Source organism: Rasamsonia emersonii (genome assembly GCF_000968595.1).
Source record: "Rasamsonia emersonii CBS 393.64 chromosome Unknown ctg1118621759982, whole genome shotgun sequence".
In the NCBI taxonomy this organism is placed as follows: Eukaryota; Fungi; Ascomycota; class Eurotiomycetes; order Eurotiales; family Trichocomaceae; genus Rasamsonia; species Rasamsonia emersonii.
In genome coordinates, this window is record NW_013563305.1 from 19,038 (window position 1) to 38,053 (window position 19,016).

General features: G+C 50.5%; 5 protein-coding genes across 5 annotated transcripts; 2 read left to right on the forward strand and 3 right to left on the reverse strand.

Moving 5' to 3' along the window:
- Positions 1 to 1,261: 1,261 nt before the first annotated feature.
- On the reverse strand, positions 1,262 to 3,491 carry T310_1287 (uncharacterized protein; the record flags this gene model as incomplete). The annotated part of the gene is made up of 9 exons (XM_013475838.1): positions 1,262 to 1,292; positions 1,481 to 1,652; positions 1,718 to 2,165; positions 2,223 to 2,454; positions 2,518 to 2,678; positions 2,757 to 2,920; positions 2,974 to 3,016; positions 3,091 to 3,161; positions 3,224 to 3,491. 9 exons carry the CDS (start codon positions 3,489 to 3,491, stop codon positions 1,262 to 1,264), a joined length of 1,590 nt encoding a protein of 529 aa, XP_013331292.1.
- Positions 3,492 to 5,484: 1,993 nt separating this feature from the next.
- T310_1288 (uncharacterized protein) lies at positions 5,485 to 7,763 on the reverse strand (the record flags this gene model as incomplete). Its single annotated transcript, XM_013475839.1, has 2 exons — positions 5,485 to 5,882; positions 5,951 to 7,763. The coding sequence occupies 2 exons, from the start codon at positions 7,761 to 7,763 to the stop codon at positions 5,485 to 5,487; spliced, it is 2,211 nt and encodes a 736-aa protein (XP_013331293.1).
- A 477-nt stretch (positions 7,764 to 8,240) lies between these two features.
- Positions 8,241 to 9,181, forward strand: T310_1289 (uncharacterized protein; the record flags this gene model as incomplete). Its single annotated transcript, XM_013475840.1, has 2 exons — positions 8,241 to 8,393; positions 8,864 to 9,181. 2 exons carry the CDS (start codon positions 8,241 to 8,243, stop codon positions 9,179 to 9,181), a joined length of 471 nt encoding a protein of 156 aa, XP_013331294.1.
- Positions 9,182 to 14,188: 5,007 nt separating this feature from the next.
- T310_1290 (uncharacterized protein) lies at positions 14,189 to 15,589 on the forward strand (the record flags this gene model as incomplete). The annotated part of the gene is made up of 2 exons (XM_013475841.1): positions 14,189 to 14,769; positions 14,806 to 15,589. The coding sequence occupies 2 exons, from the start codon at positions 14,189 to 14,191 to the stop codon at positions 15,587 to 15,589; spliced, it is 1,365 nt and encodes a 454-aa protein (XP_013331295.1).
- Positions 15,590 to 16,523: 934 nt separating this feature from the next.
- Positions 16,524 to 18,501, reverse strand: T310_1291 (Eukaryotic translation initiation factor subunit eIF2B-gamma; the record flags this gene model as incomplete). Its single annotated transcript, XM_013475842.1, has 2 exons — positions 16,524 to 18,166; positions 18,321 to 18,501. 2 exons carry the CDS (start codon positions 18,499 to 18,501, stop codon positions 16,524 to 16,526), a joined length of 1,824 nt encoding a protein of 607 aa, XP_013331296.1.
- Positions 18,502 to 19,016: the final 515 nt, after the last annotated feature.

Below are 19,016 nucleotides of genomic sequence, written 5' to 3' on the forward strand. Positions count from 1 at the left end.
ATCATTTCTCTATTCTATTCGATATTCGACTTTAATGTGCTATCCATCCCCCTCACCTTTTCCGTCCGGTCCTGTCTTGCCGGGACCATCACGACTCCACGAGTCCATGACATTGACATGTGTATGCGAAATAATTTTTTACCTTTTCCTTTCGGTTGCTTGTATTTTGCCTTCTGTGTGTACATATATCTTTTATTATTATTAGCTTAGTTTATGTTTTGCGGACCCATGCGATGTGTCATTGAGCTGCTAGAATATCTATCTATCTACTGTCTATTGTGGCTTTGAAGGGTGTGTTGGGGTGCTCATCACTGTTATCATTGTCATATTGTCATCATTGTTATTATTGCAAGGAGAGGAGAGAAGAGGGGGAGAAATGCCCTCCTCGGGCGGGGTAAAAGAGAGGACAAGGAAAAGGGGTGAAGATTTTTTACTGAGAGTCTTGCTGTAATTAATTAATAAATATTAATTAATAAATAGAAATAAATTTTTTTTAAAAATATAATTGAAACGCAAAAAGAAGAGAAAAGAGGGAAAGTATGGATTGTATGCATATACGTATAGTACAGGATATAATAACTAGCCAAATAATCGCATCCCAGAATAGCATAGATAGGTGAGCATATCAAATTCAATTTATCATTATCACTAATGTAATAATAAATTAAGTCATATGATGGAATTAATTATATTAATTGCATTGACATGCAGTACACATATGTATGTAGAGAGGAGATGCGCAATAATGGAATAGAACCAGGGTTATTAATCAATCAATAAACGACTCTATGTACAAGGTCAGCAATATAATTTATGTGTAAATACTTAATTAATTAAATTAAAGAGGATCGAAGAGGATTGATTCATTTAATTAAAGGCAATTAAATTAATTAAATTAATCAAAAATATGACTGATATGACTGACTTGGAGTCTTGGAGTCTTGGATATGTGATAGTGCATGCATGCATGATCCTGGTGCCATAACTACCTAGCAAGAGAAATAATAATAATACTCCGTAATAATAAAACTACACTAATTATGTATATCAGCTTACGTGAGCTTACATGCATGAGCTTACTGTACATATGATGTTATCAGTGGTTTCCTACTTACTACTTACTACAAGGACTGAAGAAGGAGAAGCTGTCGATAGCGACTTGGTCACTTGATTGGATGCTCCGGATATGGCATCTCACTCCTTCTCTTTTTAATTAGAAAACTATGTTTGCTCTCTATGAAACATATTCCTATTTCTATTTCTATGCATATGAATATTCCCTACCCAACCGTCTGGAAAAAAGTAGTTAACTCTAGTCAGAAGCAAACGTTATCGCGCCAGTCAATAAATAGCAGAACGTCACGTCTAACCAAGATCAAGATATCTATCTAGATGCTCTCGCGCGTAAGTGTCAGATATGTGTAATCGTGTCGTAGTCGAGTCGTAGTAGTAGTACACGTAGTAGTAGTACTGCTCTCACACCAAGAACCGGAATCCCCTCTGGCTCGCCTGCCCCGGTACACCGACGACGGCGCCCTCGACCGATTCGCCCCGGTCTAGCTTCTTGTTCAGCCGGACGAGGATGAAGCGGAGGAGTGTGGCGGAGAGGATGGCGACGAAGGACGTCACGCAGTTGACGGACATGGCGACCACTGAGAAAGAATACCGGTTAATAACATATAACGTGACAAGAGAGAGGGTTTCAGCGAATGCATACCATATCTCGGCCCAGCACTCTTGGGATACATGTAGCTGGCATAAATGCTGCTGGCGTTGCTGACGGCGTTAATGAAGGCCAGCGCCGCAGCACGCTTGGCCGGCGGCCGGGGCAGCGTGTTGGAGATCCAGCCCAGAGCGACGACGTAGCCCGTGTAGCAGCCGGGGACCATGAGCATCATGGACAGGTAGCGCGGACCGACGGACGTGGTCGCGGCGGCGATGATGAAGGCCGCCACGGAGACGTACAGCGGCAGCGTGATGTGGAAGTAGCGCTCGCCCGTGCGGTCGGCGTGCCAGGCGTTAAAGAACGCGGTGATGACGGCCAGGACGTACGGAGGAGCCGTGAGCAGCAGCGTCTCGATCGTGCCGTAGTCGAGGGTTTGGACCACCGTGGGGAAGAAGTTGGTCACGGAGCCGGAGGAGACGATGCAGAAGATGAGGACCATCTGGAGAAGTTATCAGAGTTAACCTTACATTGGACAAGCAGATAGAAGAACACTCACCAAAATCCAGGTCTTGATATCCATAATTGCAAGCTTGACACCATGCATAAAGCTCTGGTGCTCACTGTCAACCCAGTCGTCCTCGCCGATATCCTCCTCCAACCGCCACGCTGCAAGCTCCTTTTCCTCTTCGGTGAGCCAGCTGGTAGTCCGTGGGAAGTTCGGCAGGACAAAGCCAGCAGCGATAGCAACGACAATGGTAATGGCGCCCTCGATGATGAAGAGCCATCTCCTGAGGAACAAACAAAACAATTAGTCCGAAGTGCCCTGACAGTGGAGTGGCAAGCAGACTCACCATGCACGAAGACCTCTGGTATAATCCATGTTGCCTGTAATGCCTGCCGCCACGAGGCCGGAAAATGCACCGGATATCAAAGAACCCGAGTACAGCAAGGCGGTTCGGAGGCCAAGCTCTTTGCGAGTGTACCACGCACTCAGGAAGTACAGACAACCGGGCTGTTATACAGATTAGTCTGTTGAGCAGGAACCTCCACGAAGGAAAAGGGAAAAAAAAGTACGACAGGTTCAACATACAAAATAGGCGGCCTCCACAAAACCGAGGAAGAATCGAACCGCCACCAGTCCGCCGTAGCTCTGGACCCCAGCAGTGGCGGTAGAGATGATACCCCAGAGAGTCATGGCCGTGGGAAGGTAGATGGCTGGCTTGCCCATCTTATTCAAGAATAGGTTGGATGGAACTGCAAAAGGGTGAGTCTGTTGTCATATGTCCATGACTGTTCGTCCCACTTACTCTGCATCAACAGATAGCCGACAAAGAGGATGCTGACGGAGGTCTTGAGGAGTGTCAGTGGCCACCAAATCTAGAATAAATAAAAAAAAATAGAACGCAAGTAACAGGTTAACTGACCTGATATTGCACACTGGTCAAGTGCAGGTCACTTTCCAGCCCAGCCAACCTTGCGGCAGCAATGTTATTCCCTGTTGTAGACCCAGTCAGCATTCGCAAACACCACCGGGGATCAGAAACCCATCGAACATACGATCCAGATAATTCAAGATATACATCAATATGATCATGGGCAGCAGGCGGAAGTCGATCTTGCGAACGAGGGCCCTCTCCGCGTCGGCACGCTCTTCTGGAGAGAGACGAGCCACCGATGCAGGGGCCTCCTTCCGGGCATTGGGTCTGTTGGCATTGGCGACGACCTCGACCTCGACCGGATGAGCGTCGCTCTTAACATCCGGGGCGATGCCAATCTCGGCATCCGAGAGATGGTTGGAGACATTATTTTTGGTGGTGCCCGCCATTGTGATTCGAGTCTAGACGATGGGATGACGGGTGACGGTGGTAGAGAAGGCCAGAGAGGTAGAGGGAGGGGAGAAGAAAATGAAGCAGAAAAGAAAGGATGACAAGATTTATTTCATGTAAATAAGATCAAGGCACAGGGTTTGCGCCCGTGGGGACTCGGCAAACTTGCGAAAGGATTCTGCAGATCCCGTATGCCGACGATGCTGCAAAATGCCGTGCTGGACAGGCCGTACCGCGGAGTCGCCCTCCGGGAGGGTCTGGAGAACCCAATGGGGTGCGGGGTTTGGGGAACCGGAGAAGAGGCGGGATGGCCGGCGGTGGAGCAGCCGTCTAGAGAGGCAGGTCGTGGAGAAGCCGGTCGGACCAAGTCCGACGTGTTTGGTGTGCTCTCAGCATGCTGGACTGCAGAGACGAGTCTTGACTGCGGCGTGTTGATTGAAAAGAAAAGGAAAAAAGGCGAGTTTGAGCGTCGAATTTGCTGCTTCTTCCGAGCTGTACTGCACAGCTGAGTACGCCTGTAGGTAACTCCGAGAAGTAATCCCGGCAGAACAGATGCCGACCGCTGCGCACAGACGGGCCGGCAGTTCGCCGACCGAGCGGCCGAGAATTAGTCAGCAGGGGATCCGCACGCGGTCGGGAGGATTCCCTGAAAAGGCAAAGTTCCGATCCAAATAAACTTCCCCGCGGAATGCCCCCAGGTTGACCCTGACTCCGTACCAAGGTCCAACGAGAAACTCAGTTATGTAGCCAACTTTGCTGCGTGTACACCTGCACTTGAGATTATATGTTGACTAGATCTATATCGGAGCATTATCGGGTGGTGAATCGTAATATAATAAAATGTGGACGAAATAAAGCAAATGAATGACTGCATGCAGGATTGCGTTCAAGTACTCCGTACTGGCAACTGTGTCATTAGAGCTCAGGGGTATCAAATCATATGACCCGGAAATCACAGCCGTTTGACTGCCATATCAGGCATGTCCAAGCAACCATGCCTACACGCCTTCGAGGCTGACATCTTACGCAGAACCTATCAGTGTCTGAAAATGAAGAGGATATCTTGCGCTTGAATTCCCTGTCCTGATCGACTAAACGCTAAAGGCCTCGCCACTGCGCAATCCAGTCCATCCTTAGCTCCAACAGCATCAATAACTGAAAAGCAGCGAACAACTCCATCGCAAATCCAAGCCACTCAAGCGAATTAGAAAGAGTGTGAAATGGAAACAGATGATACACAAGAAAGGAAGAGACGAATCCAGAGATACAGGACAGCAACGCTCAGAAAATCAAGACGAATCAACAGGAAAAAAAAAATGGCACGAACATGAGCGGTGCAAGCAAACGACGCCGTCCCCATTTGCGCACTCGAAAAAAAAAAAGGCAAACCGGAGAAAGCTCAGGAGAGAGATGGACACTCAAGCAAGAGCAAGAAATGCGGCACATAGAAACGCGGCCAAGGAAAATTTTGGGATGAAGAGAGACAAAGAAAATGAAAACAAGAAGGAAAATCGTATCACACAGGCATGCAAGCCCGATTGTGGCCGAGATGGCGAAGTGAATTTGCAACGGAGTCTCGTCAGAAACTAAACAGTAAGATTAAATACTGTGGCCGCCGTAACACCAAAGATCACCTAGCCAGAGTTAAAGAAAGTAACAAAAGCGGAGAAAAAGCGTAGGAGAGAAGAATAGCCGAGACCGATATCGTCAAGAGCTCGGATGTTTCGGCTAAGGAAATCGGACTGTAGAAAAAAAAAAGAACCGGTCTACCAGATTCGAAGATGAACCGCTTGGGGGGATATCATTAATAATGATATACTCGACAAGCTGCTCGCGAAATCGTAACACGGAGAATGATGCAATGTTCTCGCGAAGAAACGATGCTGTCTTATGAACGCCGCGCAAAATGCTGTCAAAGGAAATGTGTATAGATTTTCGATGTCTCGTGGACCTCCATTTCCTGTCAAGACCTGGTCAGTAATCGACGTCCGTTCAAAAGAAATCCTCTGGCATTGCAAAACCCACCATCTTGAAGGTGTTCAGCTCCTCCTTGATCTGTTGCGCCAGTAAAGGCGTCAACCTATTGCACGTTGCGGCCTCGCCGCGTCGGTCGTATTCACCACTAGGCCATGTTTCGTGGAATTGAATACGCGGGCTGAACACAATGGTCTTCGTGACCGCAGGTTGAGTGCCCTTCGAATCCCCCTTTCCGGTCGAAAGCATGCCATCTTGACCTTCACCCTTCCCATTATCCGTCTTCTTATGACCTGCGCGGGAGGTATTATCATCAGGTGTGCTTGGTGCACTCGAATTGGGAGAATCACTGGCATGAGGGGCAGGTGGTGGGTTAAGTTCCGAAGATCGCGGCTCAACCGGCTTGGTAGTGGAATCTGTACCAAAAAAAAATGTCAGTCGGCGCTTCAGGTAACATTTGGTGGCAGAGAAACATAGGACATACTTTTGAGGATACCCTTCTTCACCGCTGCCAGGACCTCTGCACGTTCCTTCTCTCCACCAACAATGCTCTTACGCGCACGAGCATTGTCAACTGGAGTTCGCTCCACTGGCGGAACATCCTTCGGCGCAGAAACCTTGGGCGCGACAGGCTTCGTCTTGTCCTTGGAGGCGGTCTCGAGTTTAGGAAACACTGTCCCTCCGCCGGGTTGTGTGTGAGGATCCGGATTGGCGGTGACGGTCTTCCTCTCCGCCTCGATATTCACGACCGATACCTGTGGAGCCGTGGGCTCAACGACGGCCGACTCGGAGCGTGTGCTCGAGATCGACTTCGGGCGGAAAAGGCCAACGAGAGACCGGGTAGATTTCTTCATACCCTTCCCCATCTTCCGTAGCATAACGGATGCAGAAGACGCGGTCGAAGAGATGGACACATTGTCGGTCGAGCCCGTGAAAATCTGGTTGGAATAGATATTCTCACCAAGGCCATTCGCCTCCTGCTGCGCAGCAATGGCAGCCTGCTCCGGGTCGAGCTCATCGCCTGCATCCTGCTTGCCGTGGTCCGGATCGACAAGCTCCCGCTTGCCGATGGCATTCTGGACCGAGAGTTTTCGGAGCTCTGCAGCGCTGCCAAATGAGAACGCCCTTCGCAGTCGAGATTTTCCAGATTTCTTGGGTGGCGTTTTGTTGCTGTCTGCCAGAGGCTGTGCGGCAACACTCTCCTTAGATACATCCGCCTCGGGAACCGCGGCATCTGATGGCGAGTCTGAACTAGCCGTCGTCATATGTGACAATGGAGAGGGGGTCTGGGAAACGTTCGGAGCAGTTTTGCTTTCCTCCTTGTACGAGCTGGGTTCCGAGGGAGTCGAGGACCGGACTGAATGGCTGCTGTCCGTACTACCCTTGTGAGAATGAGCAGACTGGGGCCGGGAACGCTCTGCGGAGGATTTCAAATCTGGCAATGGTGCAAACAGGGACGCGTTGGATGGCATCTGCTCTTTCGAGTCCAGTGCCCCTGGCGCGTCCAGGCCGGCCCAACTCCTCCGTCTGTATCGTTTCGCCAGTTCTGGATGCTGTGGCTTCTCCGGGCGTGGGTCATCCGCACTAGGCACACGCACATGCCCCTGCGTCGCGCTACGAGGCCCTGAGGGCTGGGACGTGTTTGTGGTGCTAGTAGTGGTAGCTGCTGAACTGTCATAAGATGAGCCTCTCGCAGGCACAGGCACGGACGCATTCGAGCCTCCCTGCACGAGGACTGGCTGAGACCCCGCTACATTCTCAGCACGCCGATTTCCGCGACGATAGCGGTCGGGGGATGGTTTTGCAGAACTGGGAGAGGAGAGGTTCAAGAAGGGTGATTGGGAAGGTAGATTGACGGTGGATAAGGGACGAGGCGTAACATCGCTAGTTCGACGTCTCGAAGCGAGGACACTATCATCTTGGGACACGTGGGAATGTTGAGAGGAATTAGAGGATGAGGATGAAGAAGATACAGAACCAGCTGCGAAAGGTGGCAGGCGTGGGGGGACGCTGGTGGTGGCACTCTGCGAGCCTTGAGGTGCTGATGCAGAAGATTGGGACTGGGTACGCTGCCGCTGCTGGCCGTTAACGGCTTGGACTAGTCCTGGAGTGCTCGTGAAAGCGTACGGAGCCACAGAGTTCCGGTAGCCCGGCGAGCCGTTGTAGGGGGTGCTCAGCGACATTGTGTGGCCACGGGAGGTCTGAGATTGGGAGCTCTGGGAAGCAGAAGGAAAGGTGCTTGTCCCAGAGGACGAGGACGGACGAGTTTGTACAATAGTCTGGACCACTGCTGTCATGATGGCTTCCTACACGATGAGCGGAGCGTGCCAGCAATCAACCACCAAGGATACGGAGGACCCCCTGGACTGCAAGAAAAAATCGTTCGGCGCGACCGTCGATCTCTTCTGTCTTTTGGAGGCCCGCGTTGGGGGGGAAACAAATGAGGTCGAAATGAAAGAAAACGAAGAGAATATGAGCGAAGCCTATCATGACACGGGGGGCGCCGTTAGATTTCAATATCAAAGATGAGCACAAAGAAAGGATCAGGGCATTTGACGAAGTGGATCCGGAATCGCAGACTGGGAGGCGAGGGGATATACGGTCACAATGGCCTGAATCAGACAGGGAACAGTAGGAGACCTTACCTGCGAAACAACTGTACGAAACGAAAGGCAAAAAAAAAAAGAAGACTATACTGATACAAAAAGGCGAACGCACAAGCGGATGCAGAAAAACGAATGTCGACGAAGAAAGAGGAGCCTCCAAAAGGAAAGATGACGGGACGGGCGACCGGGGAGGGGAGGGAGCAGAAGGGTCGTGGAACGCAAGGCTCCAGAGGTGAAGGGCAGAAGGGGAGTCAGTCAAGCCATGTACCAGAAAGGGGGCCCAGGAAGGAAAAACAAAAGAAAGAGAAGAGGACCAGGTCCGTGAGAACGGCACCACGTCTTCTGGGGGGCAGACAGAAGATGGGCCTTCCTGAGGACTGGGGGAGGACGGGGAAGTCGTAACGGGGAGAGGAGAGGAGGACAGGAGAGAAGCGAGGATGGAGAGGGAGCAGGGGAACGATGGAGATGCGAGGGCGCGACGGGAATGGCCAGGTCGGCGAGTGGAGCGGCGTCCTCCGGGAGCAAGGCACGAAAGCGTGTCCTTGGAGACGGCGTGCCTTCGACTCTAGACAGAGGCTGGCCTGGAGCTTTGGGGCTCTCCAGGGAGCAGCTTGAGTGCAGATGCAGCCTGCAGGTTGCGCCTACGGGGCTTTGGGCTAGCGGGTGACGCGGGCGTTGGCGAGCCGTTCGCCTAAACCGCCCACGGAACTGCCTGCGGAATGCCTGGTCGCTGGCTGCTCGCGTCGACGGCTGACGGCGACGCAGTTAAATATCGCTGCTGATGCCTCCAGATGACGCAGCACGCACACAGAGAGCGACACGAGAGACGCAGCATCAGCTGGATGACTGCTGGGCAGGTGCTGGGCGAATGGACGATACCGGCAGACCCCACACGCAGGAGGGAACGTGCTGGAAGCATGAGGCGAACTTCGAGTCAAGGTCCCGCGGTGGGTGCCGTTGCGCGATTTGGCGCCGGCGGTGCTGCTAAGGCCTTAGTGACGCGCCATGCCAGGCCAGGAGACGCTCCTGGGCCAGTCCACGGCCAGTGCCCTCGTCATGATGCAAAACCGAGTGATGCAACGTGCCCGTTCAGCCATGGCACGACGTAAATAATACTTCAGAGCTGTCCCTCTGCTTGATAAACAACGCTCTGACAGCTGATTATTTCCCGACAATTGGTTTGTCATTCTGCCTGTTTTGCTTATTTTTTTACTGAGACTTCGTGAATAAAGGCCCATTCTTCCGCTGCAAGGCTGGAGATAGGAGACGCTATCTTCCATTGCCGGTGCGCATTGACTTGACGGCTTAGCGGCATTCGCTAGTTCCGGATACGCCCTGATGTTTACTCCGTACTCCGGACTCCTATTTGATCTGCAGACGTTCTTAGCCCATTCTTTGCAGACATGAGGAAATCCGTGCGGAGGGGGTTTATCGGTTATCTTCGCCGCTGTTGAGGAGGCCATCAAACTCCGTATGGTCTTCTCTCGAAGAATCACAACAATGGCGCGCTCCCAGTCGTCCTGGGCTCAGCCGCAAACAAACTGCGGTCTAGTCCCAATGTGGTGATTCCTTTGCATCTCGAGTAATACCATACTCCCCTATGCAGTCTTGTGCATGCTGTATTTTACGGAGGGCATTATCATCCATGCTACTCTGTACTACCTCGCATCGGAACGCCTGTACGGAGCACTCTATACTCCGTACAAGAGAGCCGAGTTCTCGGATCCGAACACCAGACAGCCGAATTTACGGTCCTTATCTTATATAATAGCGTAGTCTCGCATCTCAAAGTTTAGCCGTTGAACAGCACGTGCAGAGAGAAAGACTGTATTTCAGTGGGCAGCAAGCCAACAACTACGGAGGACCGCGGATAACGTCGTATCGTTTTTAAATGAGCTCTCTACCTAACATTGGCCACTGGCACAGGCCAGGCCACCAATCTGCTACCTAGGTAACGAAGCATTGAGTGGAAGGATCGGTCGAATGATTATTAATTGCTGGAGAGCTTAAAGAACACCCTTAACCGTGATGTGCATCCCATCGGAATGGCCGGTTACAAATTGCTCTTTTTCTCGAGTCTTAAAATAACTATTAACCGCCCGGGCAAATGGCTGAGGAGAATGAAAGGCATGCCATATTTATCTCCAGCGAATTCTCCGGGTTCAGTTCTTCTGTCACGCAAGGAGCGACGTGTTCCCGCATGATCGACACGGCGGGACAGCTCCATTGGACAGGCCGCCCGGCAGCTGTCGTCTGCCAGTGCGCTTCAACCAGCGCCCTTTACTGCTGAAAGTTACCAAGCATGAAATTCTCCGTTACATCGGACCCTCGGTTAACCCTCTCTCCGAAGTTTCAGATGTGTGAGCCAATCTTGGGGTTTCCGCACTCGGAGATGACATCCTGTCGATCGTTACGGCCCCCGCAGATCTCTGGGGCCTGAATTCTTCGTGAGTCGTGACCCTGAATTAGTCATCATTCTTGCGGCCCCTCGCCCTCGTCTGGAGGCCTTTCGTTCGATCCGATTTTGGTAAGTCGGTCGAAAAGACTGCATAGTGCCAGAAGTCCTATAATTGGTCTTGGGGTCCAATTAGAAAAGGGGCATGCAGCAATCCATAATCCGCCGTCGTGTTACCACGGGATAGGTTGGCAGTTTTCCTTCATTCAGCTTTCTTTGAATCTACCTGCTGCTGGACTGAGAATTGCGGGGGAAGAATGGAGACCAAACGTCAAGGCGACTAATAATCGCAGTCTTAGATTAGGTAGCTTTCAAACTTATCCACGAGTACGGAATATGCAGTTCCGACTCGACAATCTGAATGGCCCCCGGCGGTGATCTTCACTTACACCTGAGTTTATTATGTGGCATTGCAGTTCCCTACGATCAGATGCTACAAGCTGAACCAGCACTTTCAAAATGTGAAGGCCGTGCCTTTGACGATTCCTAATGGGGCTGTCTGCTATGGTAAGAGCAGGTAGTTTTACTGCGGACGGTATTTAGGATGTACTCCGTACTGTTCCCAGGGGCGGTGTGCGGAGCAGCTTTTAGCCGCAGGCGTCGAAGAAAAATACTCCGTGCGCAAGGATAGAATTTCACTCTTCTAATAGTGACCCAGCTAACAAGGAGAACTTACTCCGTATTCTGCGAACTTTTAGAATTTTTTGTTTTGAAACTCATGTGATTGCGCATACTGTACTCGATTCTCTCCGTGTATGGAGTACTCTGTTTGTGTTTCCAATCGTGCCAGACTCGCATTTTCCGATCTGACCTCCAGGTCTGCCAGTTACGAGAACATCCCACGCAGCGGATAAGATCTTTCAGACGATGCTTGCTTGTTGGCTCCTGTCGTGAAGAGAAAACTGGCCATCCTGCACGAGGCGCACCTTCGTTTGTCCTGCACGTCGCCGGAACCGGTAATAAGAGTCGCCAACGAACAGTGGCCCAAGGGTCCCCTGGGGTTAGCCGAGGCCTGTCAAGAATGTCGTGCAGCCTAGTATCTAAAGGAAGCGCCATCAGATCCTCTAGCGTCAATGCTGACAATCAGTAGCGGCAATCCTACGGGGGCGAAGCCTCGTGATTTTTCTTCTAGATTAGATGAGGCGCTCTTGCATCTACATTACTACTTCTTGGAGTACTCTGTATACCGATCCGCATTAATTTTAGTAGTATTATTTACTATTATTAGTACTGTCATGACTGACATGATGTCATCTCCACTCTCTCATTGTTTGCAGAACAGCCTTTTCCTTACACGGTCACATGAGCAAGGTTATCCACCCCGCATCTCTATTCAAAAACCTGTCAAATCAGACAGAATCGAAAATATCGATCATGGAACTTCGTTATGCAGGAATGATTAAGTTCTTATGAGAAGAATCGTTACGCCATTCTTAGCGCATGGATGCCACATGACTAAATGGCATTTTAACTTGCATATGGAATTTTGCCAGAAAGCCTCGAATAATGCTCTTTATTCTTGTAGACATCACCTCCCTAACTACCTAGATGCTGTGAACGGTCCTTGGTCATCAGGCTACCTGGTACCTACTGGTGCATTCCATTCCATTCCAATGGCGAAACAATACGTGTGTGCGTGCGGCACAACAAATGTCAGCAGAGAAAAACATGCTGCTTCTAAATGATTCCATTGGAGCCGCCACTTCACATGAATTCGCAAACGGCTCTGCTGGTCCATGGGTTTATCCACGGCTAAAATTGGGTCTGTCGATTTCGGTTCCATGGATCGCGGGCGGTGGGAAATCCGCATCTCTACCTGATCTGGCTCAGGTTTGGTTCGCGACTGAAAAACCGCGCAGTGCACTTCTCCCGGAACTTTATCATCACCAACTTCTTGTACAGATTGTAGATTGAATTGTAGATTGAACTGTACACCTTGCATCATTTCTCAGAAAATCCCCTGAGCCGGTGCCGAATTTCCCTCTCCAACTCTGGATTCAATTCCGCTTTGAAATGGGGGCCAGTAATGGACTGGACTCAATTCTACCTAATATAGTATCAGGTCTGTGCGCACCTGTCAGTAATACTAACTTCTTAGCTCCAAACGTTGACAGTTCAGACAAATTACAGACAGTCCCTGATCCCTAGAAGAGGATTCTTGTCGCACTAACCATTCTCCTTCCATTTTCCATCCTTCTTCGCGAGTTCGATTACCTGAGCGTCTGGCCCTTAGATACGGCAACTGCGGTCCTGCGGAATACTCCGTAAGGCACTTCCCGGGCCCACTGATCAGCGCCTTCCGAAACCGTCAACGGCCATTGTGCATGGGCCAAAGCCTTCCGCCGGATCGTCATTGCCGTCTCAATCTTTGTTTTTCTTGCGGCACCTCCATTATTATGTCACGATCGAGATCATCCTGCCATTGCTTTTGAAACAATGGCTTCAAGGCTGGATTCTGACTATCTGAAGGGACAACTCATTTTGCTAATGTTGAGAACAGGCTGCGTCTCAAAGAGCACCCGATTTTTGTCAAAATGACACCCAAAGCACTCCAGTGAGGCTTTTTTTTTAACATGAATAGTACGAAAGTCTCTTAAGCGGAGGAATTTACCGCTACAAGACTAATGTACTGCGCTTTCAGCCTTCAGTCTGCACTCTCCGGTTTTTTCTTTTCTTTTTCGCAGGAATGACGTGCCTTAGCAAATTTTAATGGAGTCAAATTGGAGCTGACTGTTCCGTCAAAGCCCTGGCTGGCTGTCTCCGACAAATGACCTTTGTTTCTTCTTTCATTAGATACCCAGAGATTCTCGACTGACAGCGGCTGCTGACATTTGCAACTCCATGTCTGATATTTGAGGATTACCTGAATGCCATGCCGTATATGACATTGTGTCTGTATTCTGGAGTTGAGCTTGCGCTTTTCGTTGAGCTACATAGTTGGCTCACAAGTATGATTCTTTGTACAGCTTTAAATCCTATTCCAAAACAGGTTTGTTTTTTGAATGAACGTGGCCGGAACATTTGGTCTTTCAATCTTCGTTTACATCACACGCTCTATGGGGTCTTTTTTTCTTCACCCGTTGATTCTTGTGGCTGTTACTGTGGTAGTCATTCAACTAATTTCAGTTGAACAACCTGCGCCCCTATCAGACAGTCAAATTCTCAGCCGCAAGCTGTAATTTGGAAGCATCGGCGACTGTCGTATCAAAAAATATCTTGAGCTGTGAAAGCAACGGAACATTCCGTGCATTTCCCAGTGAAGCTACCAGATTTCGTGATTCAGTGACTGATTGACTAACTACTTGATAGCTCCCTACTAAGTTAAGCAGACAGAATATTCACAAGCACGACAAATCAGATTGTCAAAGACACGCCTTTCTCTACATGCCTTTCACCACTGCTTTGATTCCTCAATTGGATGGCAATATCCTTCCTTCACCCATGCCCTGTGACAGGTGCTGGTTTTTGATAGCCCTTCTACGAGGCTTCTTTGCGCAATCTCCCCTATTTATACTCATTGCGCGCCTCGAACTCATCATCAGATACCTTCGCTTCCAGACCTCGTCGTTCATCAGGTATCTTGCTCTCAACGTTGCTCTTGAGCTTCCTTGTCCATCAGACATTCCACGATCAGGACCTCAAGAGCTCCACCTCAGAAATCATGTCTGAGCTTCGCATTTGCTCGTACACTTGTGGCCACATCTCACCAAATTGTGCGTCTCCACTAGGCCAAGTAGTCCAAGAGCGTGGCGTTGTCAATGCAGAATTGGTCCAAGTCGATCATGTTTGTCCATCCTGCGAGTTTATGAGTCGTTCGTTCGAGAATCATGACACATCTCCAATGCAGCCTCAGGCCGGTTCTTCTGATACCATGGGGATGGAGGACTTGGAATCTCAACAGCGCGCGTCAGAGCCTCGAGATCTCTATCCGGAATTTGGGCTTGATCTGCAGGAGCACGGGCAAGCCAATTATCCCATGAGACTTGGTGACAATCAGCAGCAACCCGAAAATTTCACGCTGTTCAACTGGAAACAAGAGGAGATGGAAATCAACCAGTTCCTCCACATCGATGCGTTGGATGCTGACTCTTATCTCTTTCCAGAGCCGAAACCTATTCGCACGTATGCTGAAATCCCTGGTGTCGACGATATCAGCGGCGGTTGTGGCTACGATCTTTCCGTTTTTGATATTGATGAATTATTCAGTGAAATTGGACAAGATGCTCATGAAGACAATCCATGGTATGTGACCCCGACCGAAGTTGAACTCGATCACAGCGCTATGGGTGATCTCGATTCAGCGTTCCTAGGAGAACGACCCGTTAATGAGTCTTTTCCTAGTGCTCCCGCTGCTATGAGTGATGACTGTTTGGCTAACAGTGCCAACCTGAGCGAAACACTCCCAATCCAACCACCAGGACTTCCTGTGTCTACTGCTGATACTGAGGAAGTACTGTTTGAAGATCATGGCACGCAACCTGAGGCCACTTCACCACCTCAGCATCTTGCAGTCCCTGCACATGGGTCCTCGAAGGGTCGTGGCAGACCAAGGAAACCAACCCGCAAGGCAGCTGTCGCGAACCTATCGTCTATCGGAGCTAGCGAACCAACAAACAAGAAGCGGCCGACACCGAAGAAGGCGCGTGCCCATGCAGCAGTGAAGAACCAAGATGTGTCTACCTCAGAATCAGCAGTTATCTCCGGCGTTGAGGCATTGAAGGTCACTGAAGTGCCGAAGGATGATGGCAAGGATCACCAGAAGGTGGAAGAAAACAAGGAAAATCAATGTCCCAACTCGAAGCGTGAAGGTTCTCCCTTCGTTGCTGGATCTGATCCCGGTCCCCGGGAGGCCAAGCGCCTTTGCACAACCCCAACGAAGACAACCACAGAAACTTCACAGGTGAACCAAACAGAGGTTCAACCGGAAAATCCTTCGGGATCCATCAACGCTGGAGACACCACGCCATCTAAGAATGGTGACCCTGCACAGCGAGGAGCCCAGCTTCGGCGGAGCTCCCGACTGAAGAAACTCTCAGATCGATTTGTTGGAGACGTCAAGTAGGGGGTTTTTGTGTCGCGCAGTCTGTGACGTGGACATGGCCTTGTCGAGAGTGAACTGTCTGTTAAAGCCAGGCGTTCTTAACTGGCACAGAGGACGACATTATTATTGCTTCCTCGGTTTGGCTCCTTCTTTACCTGACTGGCAATCTCTGTGGCTGGCTTTTGGAACAAATGTCAGAACATTTCTCGTCGATTTCAACTACTCTATGGCTTTCAACCCTATCAGATTGACACAAACAACAATTTTTTTTCCACAAACATCCACACATCACACACAGAATACCCCGTCTCTCTCTACTCACACCTCATTCTTTCCTATGTTTGATGATCACTTGTGAAGGATGTCTGGATTTGCCTTATTATCCACTTTTTTCCCCTTTGTCTCTACTTACTCTTTGGCCAAAAATTAAAAAAAAATTCATGCTCACAATCAATTAATGTATGTACTTTCCTTCTCTCCTTCATTCCACCTTTTCCATCCTGGGGTACGACTGGGCCTTTTGTATGATATTTCCCCTTAATGATATCAAAACATATCAAAATAAAAAAAAAAGCGTCAGTCAATCCTGAACGCCTAATAATTAATAGGAATAGGACCAGAGTAAGCTTTTTAATTTGTGGTGTCGTATCTACATATAGTAATAAGTTTGGTAGTCTCGAAGTTACTTAGTAGTAGTAATCAGTGCCCAACGGGGAAAGACGAGGGTTCAACATAGGAAATAGGCGGTAATACCCCTTGTCTTAATTTTTTTTCCAATTCATCAATTACACATGTCAGTCTATCTATCTATTTCGTTTACCGCGATGATATGATGATTAAAACTTATATAATAATGCCTGAGACATGACTGACATGTCTCAAGCGCTTTCTTTCCTTCACTCATTCTACTTATTTTCTTTTGTTTTGCTTTTTAATTTTGCTCAATGATCACAGATCAAAACCCTAGGTCTCCGCCCCCTTCGTCAAAATCGGTGCTTTCGTCCATCTTGTCTTCGCCTTCGCCCTCGCCTTCTTCTTCCTCCTCCATCTCCTCCTCCCCTTCTGGGTTCTCGTCCTCGTCGAGACCTTCAAAGACCATGAATTTCTCGTTCTTGGCGTCCGTCTCGTCCGGAACGACGTTGCCGTCCTGTACCTCGCAGTCCTTCAGCACCGATTCGCGCCCGATCTTGCTTCGTCGCCCGATGATGCACCCCGTCAGCTGGCATCGCTCGCCGACCACGGCGCCGTCCATCAGCAGACAGCGCGTGAGACGCGCGCCGCTGGCGACGTGGCAGTTAGCGCCGATCACCGACTCCTTGATGACGCATTTCTCCTCCACGGTGACGTTCTCTGCCAGTAGGCAGTCGGCTTTGGTGACGGTGCACCGCTGCGCCACGCCGGCCGGGTAGGCCACTTTCTGCGCGTGTGCGAACGGCGAGGCGTTCGCGCGTCCGACCTCCTCTACCGACTCCAGTTTGGCGAGTCGGAGAGAGACGGAGAGAAGCAAGGCGGAGCTGTCAACGCGTCGGATCAGCGGCGCAGAGGGATGTGAGGAATGCACGTATGCGAGAATTGGTGGGATGGTGAGCTTGGTCTTGCTTCCCAGGGCTGTTGATTCTGATGCAGCCTCCAGGTTGGATGTGTTCACTCGGGACGCGAACTGAGATTCCGCGGGGCTGTCGAGAGATGACGAGCGGTTTACCACCGTCTCGGAGCCGCCCGTCTTGGTCGTAGTCATGGCTTGGAGATTGATCTCTTCTTCCAGCGTCTCACCGTCGTGGCTACCGTAGTCCCCGCTGTGGCCGTCCTTCGGCTCAAGGACCTCTCTTAGCCCTAACTTCTCTCCCAGCCCAGACTGCCATTCTGCCTTTGCCCACCAACCGATCAAATCCTCACTGATACTCTGGAATTTTTCGTTATTCTTCGCCATCTCCTTGACCCAGTAGGGGAAGAGGTAGATGTGCGCGTCTCGGTAAGTCGTCAGCATCTTCACCCGTGCGTGCTTGTTCACAAGTGAGTGTCGGATGAGGAGCCCTTTATCTTCCTCCATTTTTTCCTTCAAACTATCCATCGGCATGGCGTAGACCAGTTTCGAAAGGCCGAATCGTATCGACCCCGGTCCCTCCACCGGAGGATATACCACCGGAGCCTCATCCTCTTCGAGTGGTGCCGTGATAGCAAAATCTGCGACTTCATCCTTCACGCTCTCCTCTCTTCCGCGTGTTTGATACCACACACTCATACCACCTCTTCGGCCTACTTTCTCCCCGCCCGAGCCAACAATCCTGGATCTACGGTTAGGCCGGGCTTCTGGTTCGGGAGATCCGCCCAGTGCAGCCTGCGTTACCATCCAGGCATCCAAAAGGGATTCGCCTGGAATGTCACAGATCAAGTCACAGGGAAGAAGAAGAAAGTCGGATTTAATACATGACTGAACCTCCGGAAGGCGGAGAAGCTCAGCCGTTCCAGTGGTGAGAGTCAGGTCGCGAGGAGCCAGAACCGATGGTGACGGTGACGGGAGTGAGGTGAGATGCGGATTTTGCGAAAGTGCTGCTTCCAACGGGGCCTGGCTTGCCGGAGGAGTGATCAAGGTGATATCTATTACCTGTTAACATGTGCAACCAAACTGCAAGCAATAGGCAGTTTTTAAGAAACAAACACGCAACGTAGAAGCCTGCTTCAAATTGACACATAAATGTCGATAAAGCTACAGGCCACGCGCGGCATCAACACACAGAAAGTGGGCACTTACTCGTGATGCCCATTCTATAGCACCAATCGAGTGGATACCATACCATTGGGCGGTTTGCAATGGGTATTAGCGCTTTGGGAAACTCCTCCGGGTTTGATGTGAAGGTGTTGAGAGAGACGCCAGGCCCGCACAGGATGAGGGCCTGGAAGCCCGACGAGGGCACCGTAACCGAGTGCGGCATATTGGTCCGCTTGCCTGGAAGCTGCTGGATACACGGTCAAGCCGCTGCCTGATGGTGTTTCTGTAAAGTTGGTTTGCCACACACAGACGCAGATCGACAAAGAGAATCAACCATGCCCCGCAGCAACGAAGGCGACCACAGTTATAGCAGCTCAGTCACCACGGCGGCGACAAGCTCTTCCAGACCACCTGGGCACGGCGTCCAATTGCAGCAACAAACAGCGACTCAGGTTGGCTTGTCGAATGCGCGTGGTCGCCCTGCGTGTGAGTCGACAAGGCCGATCTGGATCTGGAAAATCAGCGCTGCTCGCGCGCAAACATGACAAACATTCACGTGCTGATAGCGGCGGCTGACTCAGCAATTCCCGCCTCCGGATTTTTGGAGGCGATTGAGATTGGCGGGCAAACACGGCAAACAGGGCCACCGGTGGACCCGAAGCATGCGGGTAAACAGTGCGGGCAGCTCCAGGCCCAGCCACATGTTTGTAGCCCCCCTCTCCTCCGAGGCTGATCGCA